This window comes from Amyelois transitella, chromosome 19, assembly GCF_032362555.1.
Source record: "Amyelois transitella isolate CPQ chromosome 19, ilAmyTran1.1, whole genome shotgun sequence".
NCBI classification, from domain to species: domain Eukaryota; kingdom Metazoa; phylum Arthropoda; class Insecta; order Lepidoptera; family Pyralidae; genus Amyelois; species Amyelois transitella.
Window position 1 is genome coordinate 7,453,993 of NC_083522.1, and position 19,361 is coordinate 7,473,353.

Below are 19,361 nucleotides of genomic sequence, written 5' to 3' on the forward strand. Positions count from 1 at the left end.
GAAATGAAGATACTTCATTTAGTTGGGTTCAAACCGACAAACGGCGAATACATTTACTAAATTACCTGATGAGACTCGTAAGGTTTGGAAAATATCGATAAAACGTATCTGTCAATCGGATATACTCATTTATTTAGCGATACGAAACACAGATTTTTACATTTTATTACGTTTTAAGATTGCAATCTGGTTGTCCATCACGCCCTGACATAATTTCGATTCCGTTCACTACATCTTGAACTTCTGAAGACGTAGGCAGATTCCTAGCCAACAGCATCCCGCGACCACTAGACGAGCAATTGATTCCCAACACGTAATTATGATTGATTCGCTTGTAAATATATTTTGATGCACTTTTACATGGACGGACTAATTTCTTCACTTCCTCTTCACCGTAAACAAGAAGCGTCACTTTTCTTCCAGCGCCGTTGATATACGTTCCTTGCATGAGCCCAGTGTCTGGTAGATCATCGTTGCACTCACTAGCTTTTGAGACTTCATTCTGCAGTATTTTCTTGTAAGTAACAATTGCACAATCGTCCCTTTGACGCTGGTTAGGCGGCCAGAAATACACGGCGTAATGTTCTCCTTGCAGATCGTTTATGTCGAAGTTTTCTCCACTAGTGTAGTAGTTGATGCAATGTTCCACTACATCGGGAGGTGACGAACCATTTGTTCCGCAGAATAAAGCAAACAGAAGACATAATGCGCAATTAAAATTCATCTTTGGTTAGGTTAATGAGATGAATGCGCTATGTGCCTATGTCCAAATATAAATGCGTGATTGTAAACAGTGTAGATGAGATAGTGTGAGATCGTCTGCCGGCTCGTATGTGTGATATGTGGCCGGTGATGTCATGACCCCTCGATATCGTTATGATCCTGTTTCGTATCGAATTACGGAAAAACGATTCTAGAAATAGAGGCGAATGCTCGCTTGATTATGTTAAACCGCGCTTGATTGCAATCTATGATGTAAGTGCAACTTTTGACTTGGAAAGGTAATTAGGTACAGGCTTGTTACAGTCGCACCGGCTGGCCTTCAGTGCTCTGATTCATTATAGATCGTTATATGAATTGATTTTTATGACCTTGTTCTATATATTATCCATAGATTTAAAATGATACTTAATCATTTTGAAAACGCAGAAAATTTAAATAGGCTATTTACAGCAGTTTTTGAGCTAGTATAGAAAAAATAAATGATCCTTTTGACGTTAATTTTAATGGGACCCACCTTTAGTTTCCAGGAGTGCAATGCCAAGAAGGAATCTCTGTCTGTAGTGGAGAAAGCGAGCACGCATGCGTGTGCGCCGCGGTAGTACGCTTTGGTGATGGCGTCGAATTCCTCCTGCCCTGCCGTGTCCCACAGCATCAGTCGAACGTCCTCTCCGTCGATCCTGAAGGCAAAATAATATTTAATTTTAGAAAGAAAGAATTAAAATCAAAATAAAGATAATCATAAAATTATTTTAAAAGGATAGTTAAGATAGATAGGAAAGGTCGTAAGGGATTTATTATAGGCGATGGGCTAGCAACCTGCTACTATTTCAATCTCAATTTTATTATTAAGTCATTTAAATTAATTTTTTTAGTTAATTTTCTTTCTTTACGGCTGAAAGTGGCATTTCAGTCTATTCAAGACTGTTGGCTCTGTCTTGAAGGATACTATGTTCTTATACATGTTAATCTAAATGATCAGTGGAATCTTTATCACAAAATGTCAGTAGATCTTCTTAACAATGTAAAATTAACAGTTAGGTAAAGGCAACGTCAGCGATCTTTTATACTTACACAAAGCATAACAAATATTCTTAAGTTGTGTAAAGTCATTTGGTAACTCGTTTACTTCGTAGTTTAACGTATATTTAGTACCTACGTTTGTGTTAGTAAATGTTACGAGCAGTAAAATACCGACGATAGTTCGTTGAAGTTAAATACTAAGATAAATCAGGCATTTGATGTTTGCACCCTACATATGACGGCGTGAAAGTGACAGCGGTTAATTAAAACGGTTGAGTAATTTTGTAGTCCCTGGTGATGGTTCCCCAGCAGTAAGTACCGCTGGATCATGCTGCAATTGTCTATGTAGTTTTAAGCGTCACTCACTCTATCTACCCCTCCAAAAAGATCACTCCAATAGTCTTCTTGTAATTCCTGGTTATCTCTTGTCAATGCTATAAATAACTTTTAATAATTCCGTGTGAGCAGTTAAACATGACTCACTCTATCTGCCGCTCCAAGAAGTCCACGCCTATAGTCTTCTTGTAGTCCCTGGTGAAGGTGCCCCGGCAGTACCGCTGGATCATGCTGCTCTTGCCGACGCCGCCGTCGCCCACGATCACCACCTTCAGCGCCACCTCCAGCTCCTCCTCGCGCATCCTCGCACCATTTGCCGCCGCCCCAACATTAGTTACTGCGCGCTATCTGGAATTTTAAATCAAAGATTACGATACACATAATGTGGTTATGCCAGAATTGATTCATAATATAGAAATTTTGGCAAAACATTGACCGTAAGACCAGCAATCATTCAGTAGTAGCTTTGACGTGTTGCGTGAACGAATATATAGGCGAAAAAATTAAATATGTTTACTAAGAAGGTTCCATACTAATATGGTTTCGCTTTCATTCAATGTTTTTGATGAAATTTGCCATATTAACAAATCCTTCTTAAAATTATAGGGTTATAATTAGTTTTCAGTAATAAAACCTAATCAGGGTTGACACGAAAATGTCGGCGAGTTTCGTATTATTGGTACGACCTAAAACAGTGAAACATAATTTCGAGCTTCAGCCATTTACTTGGTACCTTTTTAACGGTGAAATAATATTTATAATAATTATTTTAATATTTTCGAGGATTAGCCCTTACAAACTTTATTTCTTTAGAATATTAATATACTTAGATCTAAAGATAAACTCCAGTTTCAATGTTATTATCGTATAAAAAATACGGTAAAGTGCAGTTGCTAGATCTGGCTGATATCGCACCTACTTCAGAATTCATAGCCTTCCATATAAGTTGATTCACGTTTTTTCCTTTCTATAATTTATTCCAAAAGGGGAGTCTAGTTCTCACAATTACTTACAAACTAGTTCGCAGGACTGGAAATTGGAACTCCCGGAAAAAAACATACTTTTTTCTGACCGAGTGTAGAGTGGTTATTCAACAATGGTGACGGTAGGGCGCTTGTCTGTAACTCCGGAGGGCCAGGGCATGATGAGAAACGAACTTTCTCTGATTGGCCTGGGTCTTGGGTGATTATCTATATAAGTATTTATTCTTAAACATAGTATTGTTGAGTTAGTATCTCGTAACACAAGTCTCGATCTTACTTTGAGGCTAAGTATATACCATTTAATTATTTTAAATAAAAGACAATTTACTAAAAGATATAAGCCGAGCGTCTCAAAAGGTTCTCTTCCAACCCTTTTAAAACCTTTTCGCACCATGTAATAAAAGAAAACTAAGATACAGTAGGCACACTTAAATACCTATAAAGCAAATCTTGTAAGTTCCACTACACAAAATATATTTAAAAAAATATAAGTAACATATATATAAAGAAAGATAAAAACCTATCCTTAAAATTCTAATTTAATAACACGTCATTGTCTCATTTGCATAGATATAAAATTTGAAAATTATCGATATAGTTACGTTATAAAACGAGAATAAAATAAGCGCGTTTCTACACTGACCAAAATATCCGCGGCTGTTTTAATGGGAAAGGAAGACCGATACTAAGTAATAATCCACTGACACTTGATCTTTTTGATTGCTTTACGTTTATTAGGTACCTACCTATTACATATTTTAAAGAAAATTGTTTCTTGTAAAAAAAGTGGAAATACCTCGCCAGACAGTTCCACTAAGTATAAGAAGTATATGAAATCTAAAAACCAAGTCATCAATTAATATACATATTTTTATTTGTGAATAAAGGTCATGAGTCTGTTATATATAACAATTATTTTTCACATATACTCCCCACCCATTTTCCATGAATATAGATATCAAAGAGTAAGTAGTTCCATGTTTGTGGCTGAATTTCATGAACATCGATTCAATCGTCTGAAAATATAACTGGAAAAGTGATTATAAAAAAAAATGAAAATTTCACGTTGGTATAAATTGTTGGTTAGTTGGTATAAAACTGTATAACCACGCCCTTACAAATGTTTGGCTTTTATGACATCTAATTTCCTTAGAAATGCTCTGTCTGATTTAAATGTAGTCATAAAATCTAGGTATGTTTTGAATAACTTTAATGTTATTTATGTATGAGGCGTCAAAATGGCGAAAACGTATAAGGTTGAATTAATTTTAAACTGATTTTTATGAAACTCATATCGTCACTGGTTTTTAGTAAGAGGTAATTTTTTTTTATTTTAACACTTTATAATACATGTACTGAGATATACTAGCAGACCCGAATTATTATCAATTTAGAGACGCGTGAAAGTAAATGGCCGCTAGCTGTAATTGTTGCACCAATAAGCAACAATAACAAAATGGCACGAATGATGACTGTAGACAACGCAGGTAGTATACTCCGTGCCAGCACTACCATTAGTAAACTTATTTTTATTTATCTAATACTTTATTCATACTTAAAGCTATAACACGTTAGTAGGAAGTTTAGTATAAATAAAATAGCAATAATAACTTTATATTTAGAATAAATGTTGAAATCTGTTTTTCAACTTTTGTTGAAAAACAAACAAAAAAACAAATGTTGAAATCTGTTTTTCAACTTTTGTTGAAAAACAGATTTCAACATTTACGTACCTGTCAACTTTATAATTATCTTTATTTCAGTAGGTACCTATACAAATGGACTTCAGTTATGTAGTGGTATGGAGAATTCCCTTCCAGTCGACATAAAGTTATCGTTAGAACATGTTATTCCGCATTTATTTATTGAAATATTTTTTAACTCTTTAATTCTATTAAAGTCAGTTTTTGCATTGATTTGTAAAATGGAGGCAGGTTGAGTTAGGTAATTTGACGCCGACTGTACGCTTGGTCAAAAGCGTTAATTCAGCTTCCAGTTATGTGATTTTACTTTCGATAGCGTTTCTCCGGCAGCATTCCTCTTGTCATGCCTGCTTGTACATCTAGATTATGTCAACAGAGAAATTGCATATATTATTATTTCTCTATATGTATACTAGTATTCAATTTTTATTTTGCAGGTAGATACATACATATAGTTACGTCTATATCCCTTGCTGGGTAGACAGAACCAACAGTCTTGAAAAGACTGACATGCCACGTTCAGCTTTTTGGCTTGATAATAAAATTGAGATTCAAATAGTGACAGGTTGCAATCCCGTCGCCTAAAAGATGGATATAATCCTATCCCTTAGCCGCCTTTTACGACATTCTTGGAAAAGAGAAGGAGTCCGCCGGGAACTACACGATAGGATACCTTTTATTTATTTCGAAAGGTGGAGGACTATGGTGGAGGGTGCAACTGGAGATGCACAAAGATGAGTGAGAGAGGTAGATTTAAGAATCTGAATTTGATTAATCTTTTACACATATGAGTTTTACAAATGTTTCGAGCTGATTTAAGCGACCTTAGGCATGAATTGTTATTCCAAAAATGTTTGTAAGTATTTGGTAAGTAAGTGCGAAGGGTGCAACTGAGGACACGCGAAGACAAAAGAAATAGAGACGAGACAAGGAGAATCAGCAATAATTACATAATTTACATATTCACACATTAACTATTTTATTGGCAATAATAAGATACACAATATCATATCAATTCCTATTAGAACAATAATTTTCTCACAGTTATGACAGTAAATCGCAAATAATAAGTGTGTCACACTCATCTTTGCCATCTAAGAACATTTCAACTGTTAAGTGATCTATATATTAGTCTTATTGTTTTATTCTAATGTTAAATAATAGCTGAATTCTTCCTCCTGGTGTTAATAATACCAGTACATCCTTAACTCTTTGGAGGAAAGCCTATGACTACGATCCTTGATTGGTTATGTCAGGTTTTTACACGAATCAACTGCCGTTGTTCTTCGCAATCTTTGTGGAGAAACGTAACCCACATTGGATCAGCGCTATATGAATATGTCTATTCCAGCGGCCTTTACGACATCCATGGGATCTTTCCCAAATGATATTATTTTAAGCGACGCGGCTCCGTAGATCTATTAGGAACTAAAAAGTTTACGATCTTTATAGACTTTATTCTATAATAAATATTTCCGATTCTTTGGGAGTCTTCAGCGCACTTTCCTCTGTTCTAAGTTTTCTTTTACTGTATACCGCCTTCGGCAACTAATGGCCGCAGCTTTCCATGCCTGCGCGTGCGCTAGGAAGTATGTCAACTAATGATAATGATTTGGTGCCTTAGCTATTATTTAGAATTGTTAATGTGACTTCACTGAGTGACCATTACTTTCGAGTTTATTCTAGCAGATAATGTTTCTCATTATAGCGTATCCCCGTTTGTATTGTCATTTGTGTTTGGCTTCAAGTCTCGGGGTGGGCTAAAAGTAGCATGTAAGTATGAAACAATCGGACTTAATATGCTGTAGATTTTATGCCTGGCACCAACCTCATTCTTTCATTTATATTTACCAACCATAAAATTTTAAAATATCATTTTTTTTTCTTTCACACGAGCAAACGCCTCCTCTATTTTCCTGAAAAAAGTGAAAAAAGATGACCTTTTGGTCGATCAGTTGATCGTATAAAACAATTCCGTAATAAAATAAACTCATCTTTATTGGATACTCAATTATCTTTAAAGAGGTTAAACTAGCTTTTACCCCCTGTTTCACTCGCGTAAATTTAGTGCCAGTTATAAAAGAATACAGGTTTTTCGCAAATTCTAAAAAAACTATAGTATTTATCGGGAATGAAAAACGAATGACGCGAAATTTCAAGAAGATTTTTTAGATAACTCGTGAAAAGTTAACAAACAAACTTATCTACTTTCGCACTTATAATATTAGTTGAGATAAAAAAAAAAACTGGTAATAAATAAAAGCATGTGCGGTCAATTTATCAGACAAAATACAGCTGTGTATTAAATTACCTAGTTATTATACTGGAAAGGTATCCGAACACCGTTGTAGCCACACTACATACTCTAATGTAAGCGATACCTGCGGTCGAATTCGTTTCAAATAACTGGTACAGTTATCGAAGTATCGGTTTTCGATGTAATGTAGGTTTGTAACATTATACCGGTGTCACCCGAGAATTGTCCGCTAAAAATTTAATCTATGTTTGACTGAAGGTTAATTATGTTTAACCTTTAACTACCTTTGTTCCAAATCCCATTAAAATCGGTGCACCAGTCCATTTGTAAAATCAATAAACGTTCGCGTAAATTATTATAGTATGAATATACAAACATACCTACATAAAATCACGCCTCTTTCCCGGAGGGGTAGGTAGAGACTACATCTTTAATTTTTAGCATGAATAACTAAATAAATGTTATTTTACACGGGTTAGTGGTACAAGAAAATCTAGAGATTCGCCTCGAAAATTAAAATGCAAGAAAAATATACGTACTCCGTTAAATACACCAAATATGCAAAACCTAGTTTAAAACTAGGTTTTGCACGGGTCTTCGCTCTAAAAAAAGCCTATTTCAATTTTAAAGGTGTTTTCTACATTCCTGCCAAATTTCGTGAAAAACAGTAGGTTTTTGAGTTTATTCGTTACAAACATACAAAACTACAAACCTTTTCTCTTTATTAATATTTCGGATGTGGGTTAAGGCAAGGTGATTTTCTCTACTTTGGTCACCTGGGTGACCAATAAAAGCAAGAATTAAATCTTTATTTATAAAAAAAAAAACAAATCAAATCAATTGCCGGGCAATTGATTTGATTTATTACTCTGCTCTATTTTATTAACACCATTCATCGTTACAATAATGAAAGAGTATCTTCGACTGGACACAGTATAATAAATTAAATCTCAGATAGAAGAACATAATTTAAATAGTCGTTAACGTTTGTTCATCATGCAAATCAGTGTGATGTATATTCTCTAATTGAATGTAATAATAGGTCTGGCGGGGTAATTAACCTCTTGTTAAGCAGTGGGAAGAACAAAATAGACTATTGTGACGTGATCAGTTGCAGATGTTATGAAATTAGGCTTGCTGCATAGATATTGTGACGCCGTGCCGCTTCGGTCTCCGCGGCGGCCCTCTTCAAAGTTTAGGGAGCCTTATGAAAACGCGCGCATCACCCCGCTTCTTGTCCACCTTTGAACTATCAGCGTTCACTAAGTTAAGTAGCTCGCTATCCTCTAGCGCAGTCTTTCCCAAAGTGGGCGATAACGCCCCCTTGTGGGCGCTGCAGGTCTCAAGGGTAAGAGACCCAGAAAGAAAATGGGGGCGTTGGATGAGAGTTTGATGACATAAAAGATACTCTGTTTTAATACCATAAAATTGAGTTTCAATAATCATTCTTATTGGCAGGTGGAGCCCGTAAGAGTTAACTTGAGACCTATGCGCCGTTGTATGTTACCTACTGCGCTCAGGTTTTATGTTGCGGGTTATAGTAAAAGTTTCGTTAAGAATTCTCCGTTACTATACATACATACATATACATATATAGGTCACAATAATTAATTAAACTAATTTGAAGTTAAAGTGGTTTTTAAATAGGTGAAAAAATGGGGGCGCTAAAAAAATACTTATTTATTCTCAAAGTGGGCAGTAGACAAAATAAGTTTGGGGCTCTCTGCTCTAGCGGCTTCTTGCTGGATCTCGTGTATAAAGCTAAACTAGTTCTCATAAAGATTATCTTTATCAATTTTTAAATTATTTCTTATCTATTGCCTATACCTGCGACGTTATACTAAAGCGTCACAATATAATGTAAAGAGGTTTTGATAGTGAGAGTACCACAAGCGACAACGCCAAGGCAAACAGGGCAGGAGTGAAACAGTCGGGATACGGAGCGATCCAAATTCCGTCTTAGTTTGGGGAACCTTAATCCAGCTTTGTTGATTGTTGCCTTCATTAGTGGCGTATGGTTTCCGGTACTTAATAATAGGACCACTCCATATCTTTCCTATGGATGTTATAAAAGGGATAGGCTTATAAACTTGGGATTCTTCTTGCAGGCGATGGGCTGGCAACCTGTCACTATTTGGATCTTAATTCCTACACAAAGTTTGATTGTTGTTGCAGTAATTAGTCTGCGCTTTACGGGAAAAAGATGCGAGTGAATGAAGATCATAGTTCCGGAAAACGGCGGGAAACCTCTCGGCTCAGTTCGGGACTATTCAAAAATTTGAACTATTCTTACGGACAGTATCATATCCTTACACAAGTAGGTACATCATCACTGGTCGTTAAAATATCCTTAAGCCAACTTTTGAACGTGAAAATATGTCGCCCGCGATTTATTTTTATTTTCCTTAGGTCATATTAACATCGCGTGGCGTAGTAACAGACGTGTTATGAATTTCAATGGAGTATTTAGCGTAAGATCCTGGAATTCATGTCAGTGTTCACTTCTGTAACCGGTCTGTTAGGTGGCTGCATGGTCATCTACCTATTTACCATATGAAAGATTTCCTGATTTTAATCAGCCAGATTCATAATCAAAAAAATTACATCGAAATCTGCCGTAGTATTAAATCGCGCATTTGCTTGCCACGCACTATCCAGAAGCGGATGAATTCGCTTGGATGTCGTAAAAGACGACTAAGGGAACGGCTAATATGCATGGGATTCTACTTCTAGCCGATGGGCTAGCGACCTGTCACAATTTGAATAATTGAATTTCCATCATTAAGCCACACAGTTGCACGTGGCCTTTTAGTATTTTCAAGACTGTAGGCTCTGTCTACCCCGCAATGGATTGTAGACATGATTATATTTATGTGTGTAATCCAGATATTCGTGGCAGTGCGAGTTGTGGTAACCGGTCGGATCGGTGGCGGCTTACCATCAATCTTGCTCGCATAATTGCATGTTATTCCGATTTAGATATCTCAGCTAAATCAGCCGTGAAATAACTTAGCGTTGATGTAAGTATTAAATGTATGTTATGTATTCATTTACTTACATTTTATTCACTGGCTCTCACTGATTTGTATCGGTTCAATAACGTTAGTTCCCATTGCGTCCTTACGTCTCTCCTTGGGCTCCCCCAAGGAGCGCCTATGACCTCACTCTTAGTAGCATAGCAAGCGCGACGCCGATTTATCGCGCGAAAAACTATCGCTGTTTCGCTATTCACCATTACGTAGAACGGGACAGGGATAGTTTTTCGACCGATAAAAACGACGTCCCGCGTGAAATGCTACGGGGACTGGATTGTGTAATTTGATCGATGGGTTCGGAAATCTGTCATCAACTTAACTATACATTGTGTAAGTTATACCTACATTGTCTTTTACTTAGAATCACAAGAGTTTGCATAAGTTAACTATCAAGCGAGTGTCGAATGAATACAATCTTGTTTTTAACTTGCAATGATACCTCTTTGTATTTCTTGCTCGAGCATGTAAACGCATGTGAAATTCCAATTCCGTGTAATGGATACTCCCTTATTTAGCAGTTGATTCACTCTTTTTTTCCACATGATGTTTTTATCATATAGGTAGGTATATTATTAAACAGATTTTCATAGTGGGTATATCAAGCTTTATATAGATACACATACATACATATATACATTATAGGTCTTTAGAGATTCCAATTTATTTGCAAAAGCCTACAAGGCAAGAGCAAGCGTGATCGGACACGCGTACTTGGCTGTGTTGTTTTCGCTTTAAGATCAAAACAGGACATATCTACTACTCACTCTACATAAGTAGGGATTATTGCTCTTAACATTATTGGCGTGTAACTCGTAATGATTGAGACAATACCAAAACCGACCTTGTTTCCAAACTTCCGTGGAATTGTTTTATTGTTCTGTCAATTGATGACATAACAATTTGATGGACCTTGAAATAAAGGCCTTTAGAAGCAAATGCAATCGTGATAAGTGCATTTCTTTTCAGTAGTAAGAACACTTCTCTGACGGAGTGGTCACAGTTGTTAGAAGGTATTTGTTTTAGTAATTTCATTCTACACGTCAGACTATCACACACGTTAGCGTAGCCAAGTTAACAATCTGTTACAGATTGTCACGTAAAATAGTCAACAATATCTATCCGTCTCAAGATAACAAAATCAATTTTGATCGTCATTTTGTGAAAGTTGTTTTTTGTTGGGCTCGTTAACTAACAACATAAATTGATGACAGTGAAACCTCTTCGTCGTACAAGTTACGTGTGAAATACATTATGGTGTCTTTCCACGACAATCTGATAGCACGCCATAAACTATGGCCGATGTTTAAAAATAAATATTCGAACATTCATTTAAATTCAACAATGACATTAATTTAAAACTTCTTCGAACTTCAAAGTTGCATTCCTCAGCTGTTGTAACAGTTCAACCAATACCAGCCATATTAGCCATCAAAGTATAGGTGTGGGACACACGCTGAGATTGCCATGTCATGTAAAATTTAAGCAACCAAACTATGTTTCCTATTTTTGTTTAGCAAAGGACAGTACCAATCACCCTTAGAGTAAAAACCACAAGATATTCTTTTAATTGAGGAATGGATCAGTTCAGTTCAGTAACTACGTTCTTTGTGTTTTAGTGAGTGTGCTAGAATCGTCACTTTCAGAATCTAATGTCATAATCTGTAAAGTTGAGTGATGCTTGCTTGGAAGGACCTCAATATTCAGAAATGAGCCTGCGGCCTGATGGTCGTTCAACCTGGCAATAACGGAATGCGGCCACACCGCAGCGCAGGCGCAGACATTGTTCCTGTCTTCCTGACACTACATTATCACGCATAATTGTTTATGATTATAGCTGTTGCTATGCGTAGTTCCCCGGTGTAATATAGTCGGGAAGTAATATTGTTTGTTAAATGCTAAGCTAAATGGTTGAACTTGCTCTGCGCTTGTTTGATTTTGCTCTGAAAATGGATAAGGTTGCGTGTACGTGTTATGCGCGTAATAAACAATCTAACAGGATCATAAAATATATCTAGAAATTAAATCTCTTCTTTGTCTCTAGACATTTCGCCCGATCGTTAAGAATACCTCAATCATGTTGGGTTATGGCTATCTTTACGGGTTCTTCGACATTGTGAGACAAGAAGTTTGATTTCTAGAACAAAGAAAAGAAAAAAATAAGCTCTTGAAGAAATTTGATTTCCATAACGAAGAAAAGAAAAAAAAGCAAGTAGAGCGGTTCTCTTGTGCTTCCGTGTTCTGTGCTCTTCGCGTCCGAGGTCGAGGTCGACCAAATAAGGATGACGGCTTTTTCTCATTACCGTTAAGCAAATGATTCTCTTCAATTTCGTTCAAGTTATTGTTTAATTTGCCATCAAATTGTTGGGCTAAAACTACTTAACAACCAAATCTTGTTTTATACTAACGTTATTTATTTGTCTATTTATCTTTCGTACACCCTCTTCAGTTGATTCAACCTTAAGGGATTCGAACAACGGTCCGAATAGCACAAGAGCTTATTATAATTGATTTTCGCACCTCAGTGGCAGAAGCGGATATCATTTAAAAATAACTAAATAAACTTAAAAATACAAAAACTTGCTATTTCCTCACCTATCACCTCAATAATACTAGTCAAGCAATTTCATAAAAGAAATGTGATCACCAATGAACAACTTGATTCCACAAACTATATACGGATCGAAGAAGTTTCATTCAAACAAAAAATATTATAAGGTAAAAGCACCTATTACGGAGGTATTTCGCAACATTTGAAAGTAAGAAGCAAAAATAAGCATAAGTAAGTATTTTTAAAGGTTCCAAACAAAATTATTATCTAAAATGGAATTTAAATTTTGTATTGCTGTTGAGTCTAAGTATCCTTTCATGCGATTTCTTATTTAAAAAAAATATTTAAAAAGGCAGGTCGATTTTCCCTAATACGGAGGTATGATTTTGGTCAGAGCCTATTACTGCGGTAGACGGCTCCTAATACGGAGGGTCAGAAAGTACATTAATTTAGGTTCCGTACAAATAATATGTATAACAATAATAGAAATGTGTAAGTACCTTTATTGTAAGTTTTTCGTTCATTGACTATTTAATTACATTATTTCACTTTATTGAAATTAAAGACGACTTTGAATTTAAAGTATATTATTTATTTAAAGTATATATATGTATATATTATTATTTAGTGTTTTCTACACGCGTGTGTACAGCTTTCACGGATTTAACAATATTAAAAATGCAGGTTCATTTAGGAATTAAGTTTTATTTTTTATTACAATTAGTTACTTTGGCTAAGAAATAATGACGAACAATAACAATCATCTAAAATCTTTCAAAAATCAACACTTCGTAGAGGAACAAAAAGTAACAATAATGAAATATTTATAACATCAGTCTTTCAAAAACTAACACTCCGCAGAGGATAGTAAACTGTAACTAAAAGTTTTACATATTAAAAATAATCACTTTAGTAATGGTAAGTGAACTTAATATAAGATACCTAAGTAAAGCTTAGGGTCAATTCAGGCTGCAGTTACAGTGGTCGACAGCAGCCCGAAGAGCATTTACAGCTTCGGAAGAATTTTAAACGTTCGCTACTAGACTAGCTTCGCTTCAAAACTGCTGGCTGTCGTCAGCAACCGACGCCGCATCAGTCACCAACAGTTTTATTTTTTAGAGCGATTACTGGTCTATAAAATAATGAAAATAAAGTTTAAAACTCTTTTAAAACTTGCGTCAATGCTGCCCGCTGCCACTGCTGCCTGAATTGAGCTATGAAAAAATGAAAAGAACACTTACGTAGATTGCATTAATTGATATTTAAATATTTAATTTTTTCAATGTTTTTGATTTTACAAAAAAAAAAAAACATTTATAAAAAATAAGAATCAGAAAAAAGACGATTTTTTTATTTATTTACGAAACCCTAAAATCTTGTGATTTTCTGTTTAATTAATAAAGCCATAATAGGAAACCATATTACCTAATACAGAGTTACCTGGAAATAACTACCACCGTATTAGGAAAACTACTCGTGTTTTTAATAATCCTAATTCTGACCCATCAAAATTCCGATTAACAAAAGAGTGTAAATTTTTAATCAAACGACAACTATTTTGTGGCTAAGATGTGTAAAACTGAAGTAACAGTTATACACAGGATATTATTTGTGATAAATTAAAACACACCTCTCAATTTTTACCCCTCCTAAGAAACTAACATTTTGTACTCAACAGTTTTATTATTTAACTAGATTTCTAATTGAGAACACATACCTCAGAATATGGTTATTAATTTATGAGATTAATAATTATTTCAATTGAACTTGTAACTGATTCAAAAACTTAATAATTTGAAAGTTATAAACAATTTAATTTTATCAGTATTTTTCCTATTACGGAGTTATACCACCGAGTTAGGATTAGTCTATAAAATTCGTATCCTATTACGGCGGTATTTTATTTCTTATTTTTTGGATAAAAACTGAGTTACAAACGTGAAACAAGCTATTTAATTTAAAAATTTAAATGTAGGGAAATGCTATAAGTAATTCATAAACAAACTTGAACGGCTTATTAATACGAAAAATTGCCTTTGTAAATATTAGTGTACTTAATTTTGTTGTTCCGCGTTTGTATGAAAACACCTGTCCCGTCGATGCCGTGACACAGACTGATTGATTTTGTTGTGTTGCCAATGTGTTGTAGTTGCAAATGTCAGTTAAGTCGCGACGTAATAAATTTAGAATAACACATTTGCGTTATGATGTACTTACACTGAATAGAACAGGAATAAAACTAAGAAATATAAATACCACCGTAATTGGAAGCGATTTTGACTACCGCCGTATTAGGAGCTTTTACCTTAATGAGACATCAAACAATTTCTTACCGTTAGTCAATCAATGGCGGCCTCTCCAACAACACCAGTGAAAGGGAAATAACTGAACTAATTATTTTACTTTATCAGAACATATGCGTGAGACTTGAGAGCGCTTTGGCTACATACTTCTTACTTATTTGAAATTAAGCTGCTGCAGATACATAGTTGCTAAGTAGTTACGTACAGATTGAGCTAGCTCTAAAGTTAATTCGAGACTTTTGCTGTAAGGTTTATACAGGGTAATGTAGAAATAAATTTTCATATAAATTAATAATCATATAAATCAATAATTATAATCATATAAATAAATTTTCACAAAAATAAATTTTCATTGAAATACTGACCACAAATTGCTTTTAGAAAATTAGTAAACTTTCCAGTAACTTTATTTATTTCGTGGTGTCACATAATTTTCATCATAAGTAGTCTGTAATTTTCCATAACCCACTGCCCGGTACAAACCTGATATCTATTATCATCTCCTGTGTTGTGATGTTGTCTCTCCACTTGCTTTTTTACAAGTTGATGAAAGGTTGTTAGTTTTAGGTAAAGCTTTTAGTTTAGAAAGTTTATACCTATAAGGATTAGACACTCTATTCAAAAGACTGGTTTTTTAGCACAGCATTTATTATTCGCAATATTCAAATCTTATTTTAGGTATATAAGATTTTGCGAATAATAAAAAGCTAGAAATAAAAAGTATCAACATACCTGCATTTTCATCGTTTCATGAAGACAAGCAACCAGATTTCTTATGATTAATTTAACGCAGGTGTGTAAAAGGATATTTTATTTTTTTTGTCATTTTTTAAATTTTGGTAGCTGAATCTCAAAATATCTATGCAACAAAGCACCGGGCTACCTAAAAAAATCTTAGATGGACCAATCTCCTTGGTTAAACCTTACAGAAGAGAGAAATCAATAGAAAAAATAATGGCAAATATTATTTTGTAGATAGATTAATAAATAAACCATAAATATCTATAGTCATATATAAAACTGGACAGTATACATAAAACTGGACAGTAAAGGTTATCACTGTCCAGTGACATAAGACCTTATTATTTGTATTTCGAAATGATTGAAAAGAATTTGCTTCTCATGACACAAAGACCGTACATGAATGGCGACGGCCATGGCGTCCTTGGCCGACGTCGGGTGAGTGACCTTGCTGTCAACAGGGCTTCGTGGGAGTCCTCACCTGGTTCTGTCAATCTTTCTCGGAATCGCTCAGAGATGATTTCACTCGAAACACCGCGCGTTTGCATGACAATTGTTTAAGTGCTTTATTTTTGTAACGAATTAAGTAGGTATCTAGGAACTAGCAGGAGTTAGCAGCAAAAGCTAACTTAAGAATGCAAGAGGTTATAGATGAAGATGTGAATGAAGCACGTAAGGAATATAAGAAAATGAAAGATTTGGTTAAGAAAGCTGTGATTAGAAAGAAAGAAGAGTATAAAGAGGATTTTGATAAAAGGCTATCAGAAGACTTTCAGTCAAATCTGAAAGTATTCTGGAAATCCGTAAGGTCAGCCCGAGGAAATACTATAACCAGAGAGCTGACTAGGATCAGATGCCAGGATGGTAGCGTTGTGAAAGGAGAAGAATGTGTACTAAAGATATGGAAGGACTATTTTGAAAGTTTATTTGAAAAAAAGGAAGGAAATAAGAAAGATTTCTGCTATAGCGAAGAAAAAGAGAATGAGATGGAAGGCGAAATTGAAATGTTCGAAATTGTGGAAGCACTTAAGAGTATGAAAGCGGGAAAGGCTGCTGGGTGTGATAGAGTGTCGGTCGAGATGCTTAAAGCAGGAAAAGGCGTAGTAGCTAGTCAGTTGTACTGCCTTTTCAATTTGTGTTGGAGAAGCGGCCGAGTACCAAAAGATTGGTGTAAGGCTGTTATCGTGCCACTTTACAAAGGAAAAGGGTCACAGCTGGACTGCAAAAATTATCGTGGTATAAGCCTGCTTAGCGTCGTCGGCAAATTGTATGCTAAGGTATTGATTAATAGAGTCAGGAATGAAACTGATGACAAAATATGGGATGCTCAAGCGGGATTTCGAAAGGGAATGGGATGTACTGATCAGGTCTTTTCCTTGCGGTGCATAGCCGAAAAGTTTTTGGCCAAGAGTCAAAAAGTCTATTGCACATTCGTAGATCTGGAAAAGGCCTATGACAGAGTTGAGAGGAATGAATTGTGGTCAGCACTTTCTATGCATGGGGTGAGCAGTCTCTTAATACGAGCACTGAAATCCTTATATGAGGATTCGAGTGCTTGTGTCAGGATAAACGGAGCGCACACTGAGTGGTTTAAGATTGAGAAAGGCGTTAGGCAAGGATGTGTTGCGTCACCGTGGCTGTTCAACCTATTTATGGATAGCTGTTTGACAGATTTGAAAGAGTCTAAAAGTGGATTAAGGATGAATGAGTTACTCGTCAAATGTCTGCTCTATGCCGACGATCAGGTTATACTGGCGTCATCAGCGGAGGAGTTACAGGAGATGGTAAACTGTATGCATGAAGCTTTAAAAGAGAAAGGAATGAAAGTGAACGTAAGTAAAACTAAAACACTGGTTTTTGAAATGGAGAAAGAAATGACAGCATGTAATATTTTGATTGGAGGAGAAAAAGTGGAGCAAGTGAAAGAGTTTGTATATCTAGGATCAAAGTTTACATCAGATGGCAAGTATGATAGTGATATTGAAAGGAGAGTGAACGCGGGGAACATGGTGAATGGAGCTTTGCATGCCTTTATGAGCAGTCAGAAACTATCCAAAAAGGCTCGACTGGCTGTGCACAGGGGCGTGTTGGTCCCGACATTAATGTATGGGAGTGAAAGTTGGGTATGGCAAAAGAAGCATGAAAGCAGAATAAATGCAGTGGAAATGAGAGCGTTAAGGAGTATGATGGGTGTGAAATTGAGTGACAGGATAAGGAACAGCGTGATAAGGGAATGTTGTGATGTGAAAGAAGATGTAGTTACAGGAATAGAAAAGGGTATGTTAAGATGGTTCGGTCATGTGGAGAGGATGAATGAAAGCAGGTTGACTAAGCAGATATACAAGGAGAGTGTGGAGGGAAAGGTCGGAGTGGGAAGACCTAGACGAACGTATCTTGATCAAATTAAGGACGTCCTGGTAAAGGGTCAGGTCAAAAGTACCCGAAACCGCCGAGCTTGTATGAAGAGAGTTATGAATGTGGACGAAGCGAAAGAAGTATGCAGAGATCGTGGCAAGTGGAAAGAGGTAGTCTCTGCCTACCCCTCCGGGAAAGAGGCGTGATTGTATGTATGTATGTATGTATGTATCTAGGAACTTACTTTACTACTTACAGTTGCAAGGATGGGTTCACCTATTTGAAATCTAATGACGATCGATACCCTATACAATTCATTTAAAAGAAGACCCATAAATTTATATACGATAATGAAGCAGCTTCAGACAAGTCTGAACTTCTTGACAAGTCAAGAGTACATGTGAAAACTCCTTTAAGGTTTTAGAATGGAAGTGGATATACATAATCATAGCTGGGCACCGTTAATCAAATAGTTAACTTCGTTAATCGTTAATCCGCTACAAAAAAAGTTAGCTTCGTTAAACGTTAAAGCGTTACATTTCGGAAGAATTAACGCAAGTTAACGTTAATCGTTAATCCGTTAATATGTGTAAAATTGCATTTTTATATCGTTGCGTTAGTGAACTTATAAAACTTGTTGGTTTAGGTTCTGGAAGTTAACAGGTTAGGAATAAAACAAAATACTTGTATAATTCAAATGTGTAATTTAATTGTCGGGCATAAGGTGCATATTCCCCTTCATGAACATTAACATGTTGAAGTTCTCGTCTGAAAGCGACGCTCGTTTTGGTGTTAAAATGTCTTTACCCGTGGAAAACAGACGTTCAACTGCAGCGCTTGAGGGTATAGCAGTATTGTATTTAATAAATAGATTTATAAATATCTGTTCCCCGAGGAATGCAGCATCGTTGAACGAGTCTATTGATTTCATGTCCAGCCACATTTTAACGAGACTTTGCGTTTTACTCTTTAAAGAGTTGGAGCTCTTTGGTTTTTCTATAGACTGAGAATTGAAAAAGTCTTCCTCCTCGTCATCATCGTTGTTACTCGCATTGCTCCCTCCGCCAGTTAAACTATCTCTGTCCTTCGAAATTTCCGCTGCTTCTTGTCTTAAAGCATCTTCTACCTTTTTTTCCATACCCTTTCTTACTGCATCCACTCTACTGCTGTCATACGTTTCCAGCCATATCAACCGTAACTTTGGGTGAAATGCCGCGGCAAGTAGGCACTGTTCATCATTCAGGCAGGCATTAGATTAACGAGTAACGGACTACTGCATATTAACGGAAGTTAACGTGTCCGTTAACATTTTTAAAAGTTAACTTAAAAGTTAATTCGTTAATCAAAATGTTAACTT

General features: G+C 35.8%; 2 protein-coding genes across 2 annotated transcripts in view; both read right to left on the reverse strand.

Annotated features, from left to right (window-relative positions):
• Window positions 1–19,361, reverse strand: part of LOC106132738 (ras-related protein Rab-23) — a 30,992-nt gene that overhangs the window by 2,963 nt on the left and 8,668 nt on the right. The window contains exons 2-3 of the mRNA XM_013332254.2: window positions 2,227–2,427; window positions 1,238–1,400 (exon numbers count right to left, since the gene is read on the reverse strand). Coding sequence (XP_013187708.1) covers window positions 1,238–1,400; window positions 2,227–2,381 — 318 coding nt within the window. The 5' untranslated portion in view covers window positions 2,382–2,427. The remainder of the gene's footprint in view (window positions 1–1,237; window positions 1,401–2,226; window positions 2,428–19,361) is intronic.
• On the reverse strand, window positions 112–907 carry LOC106132739 (uncharacterized). The gene has a single exon (XM_013332255.2). The coding sequence runs from the start codon at window positions 722–724 to the stop codon at window positions 167–169; it is 558 nt and encodes a 185-aa protein (XP_013187709.2). The 5' UTR covers window positions 725–907; the 3' UTR covers window positions 112–166.

What these genes read in the sequence shown, in the direction of transcription:
- LOC106132739 (XM_013332255.2), bottom strand. Translation starts at nt 724, where the DNA reads ATGAATTTTAATTGCGCATTATGTCTTCTGTTTGCTTTATTCTGCGGA.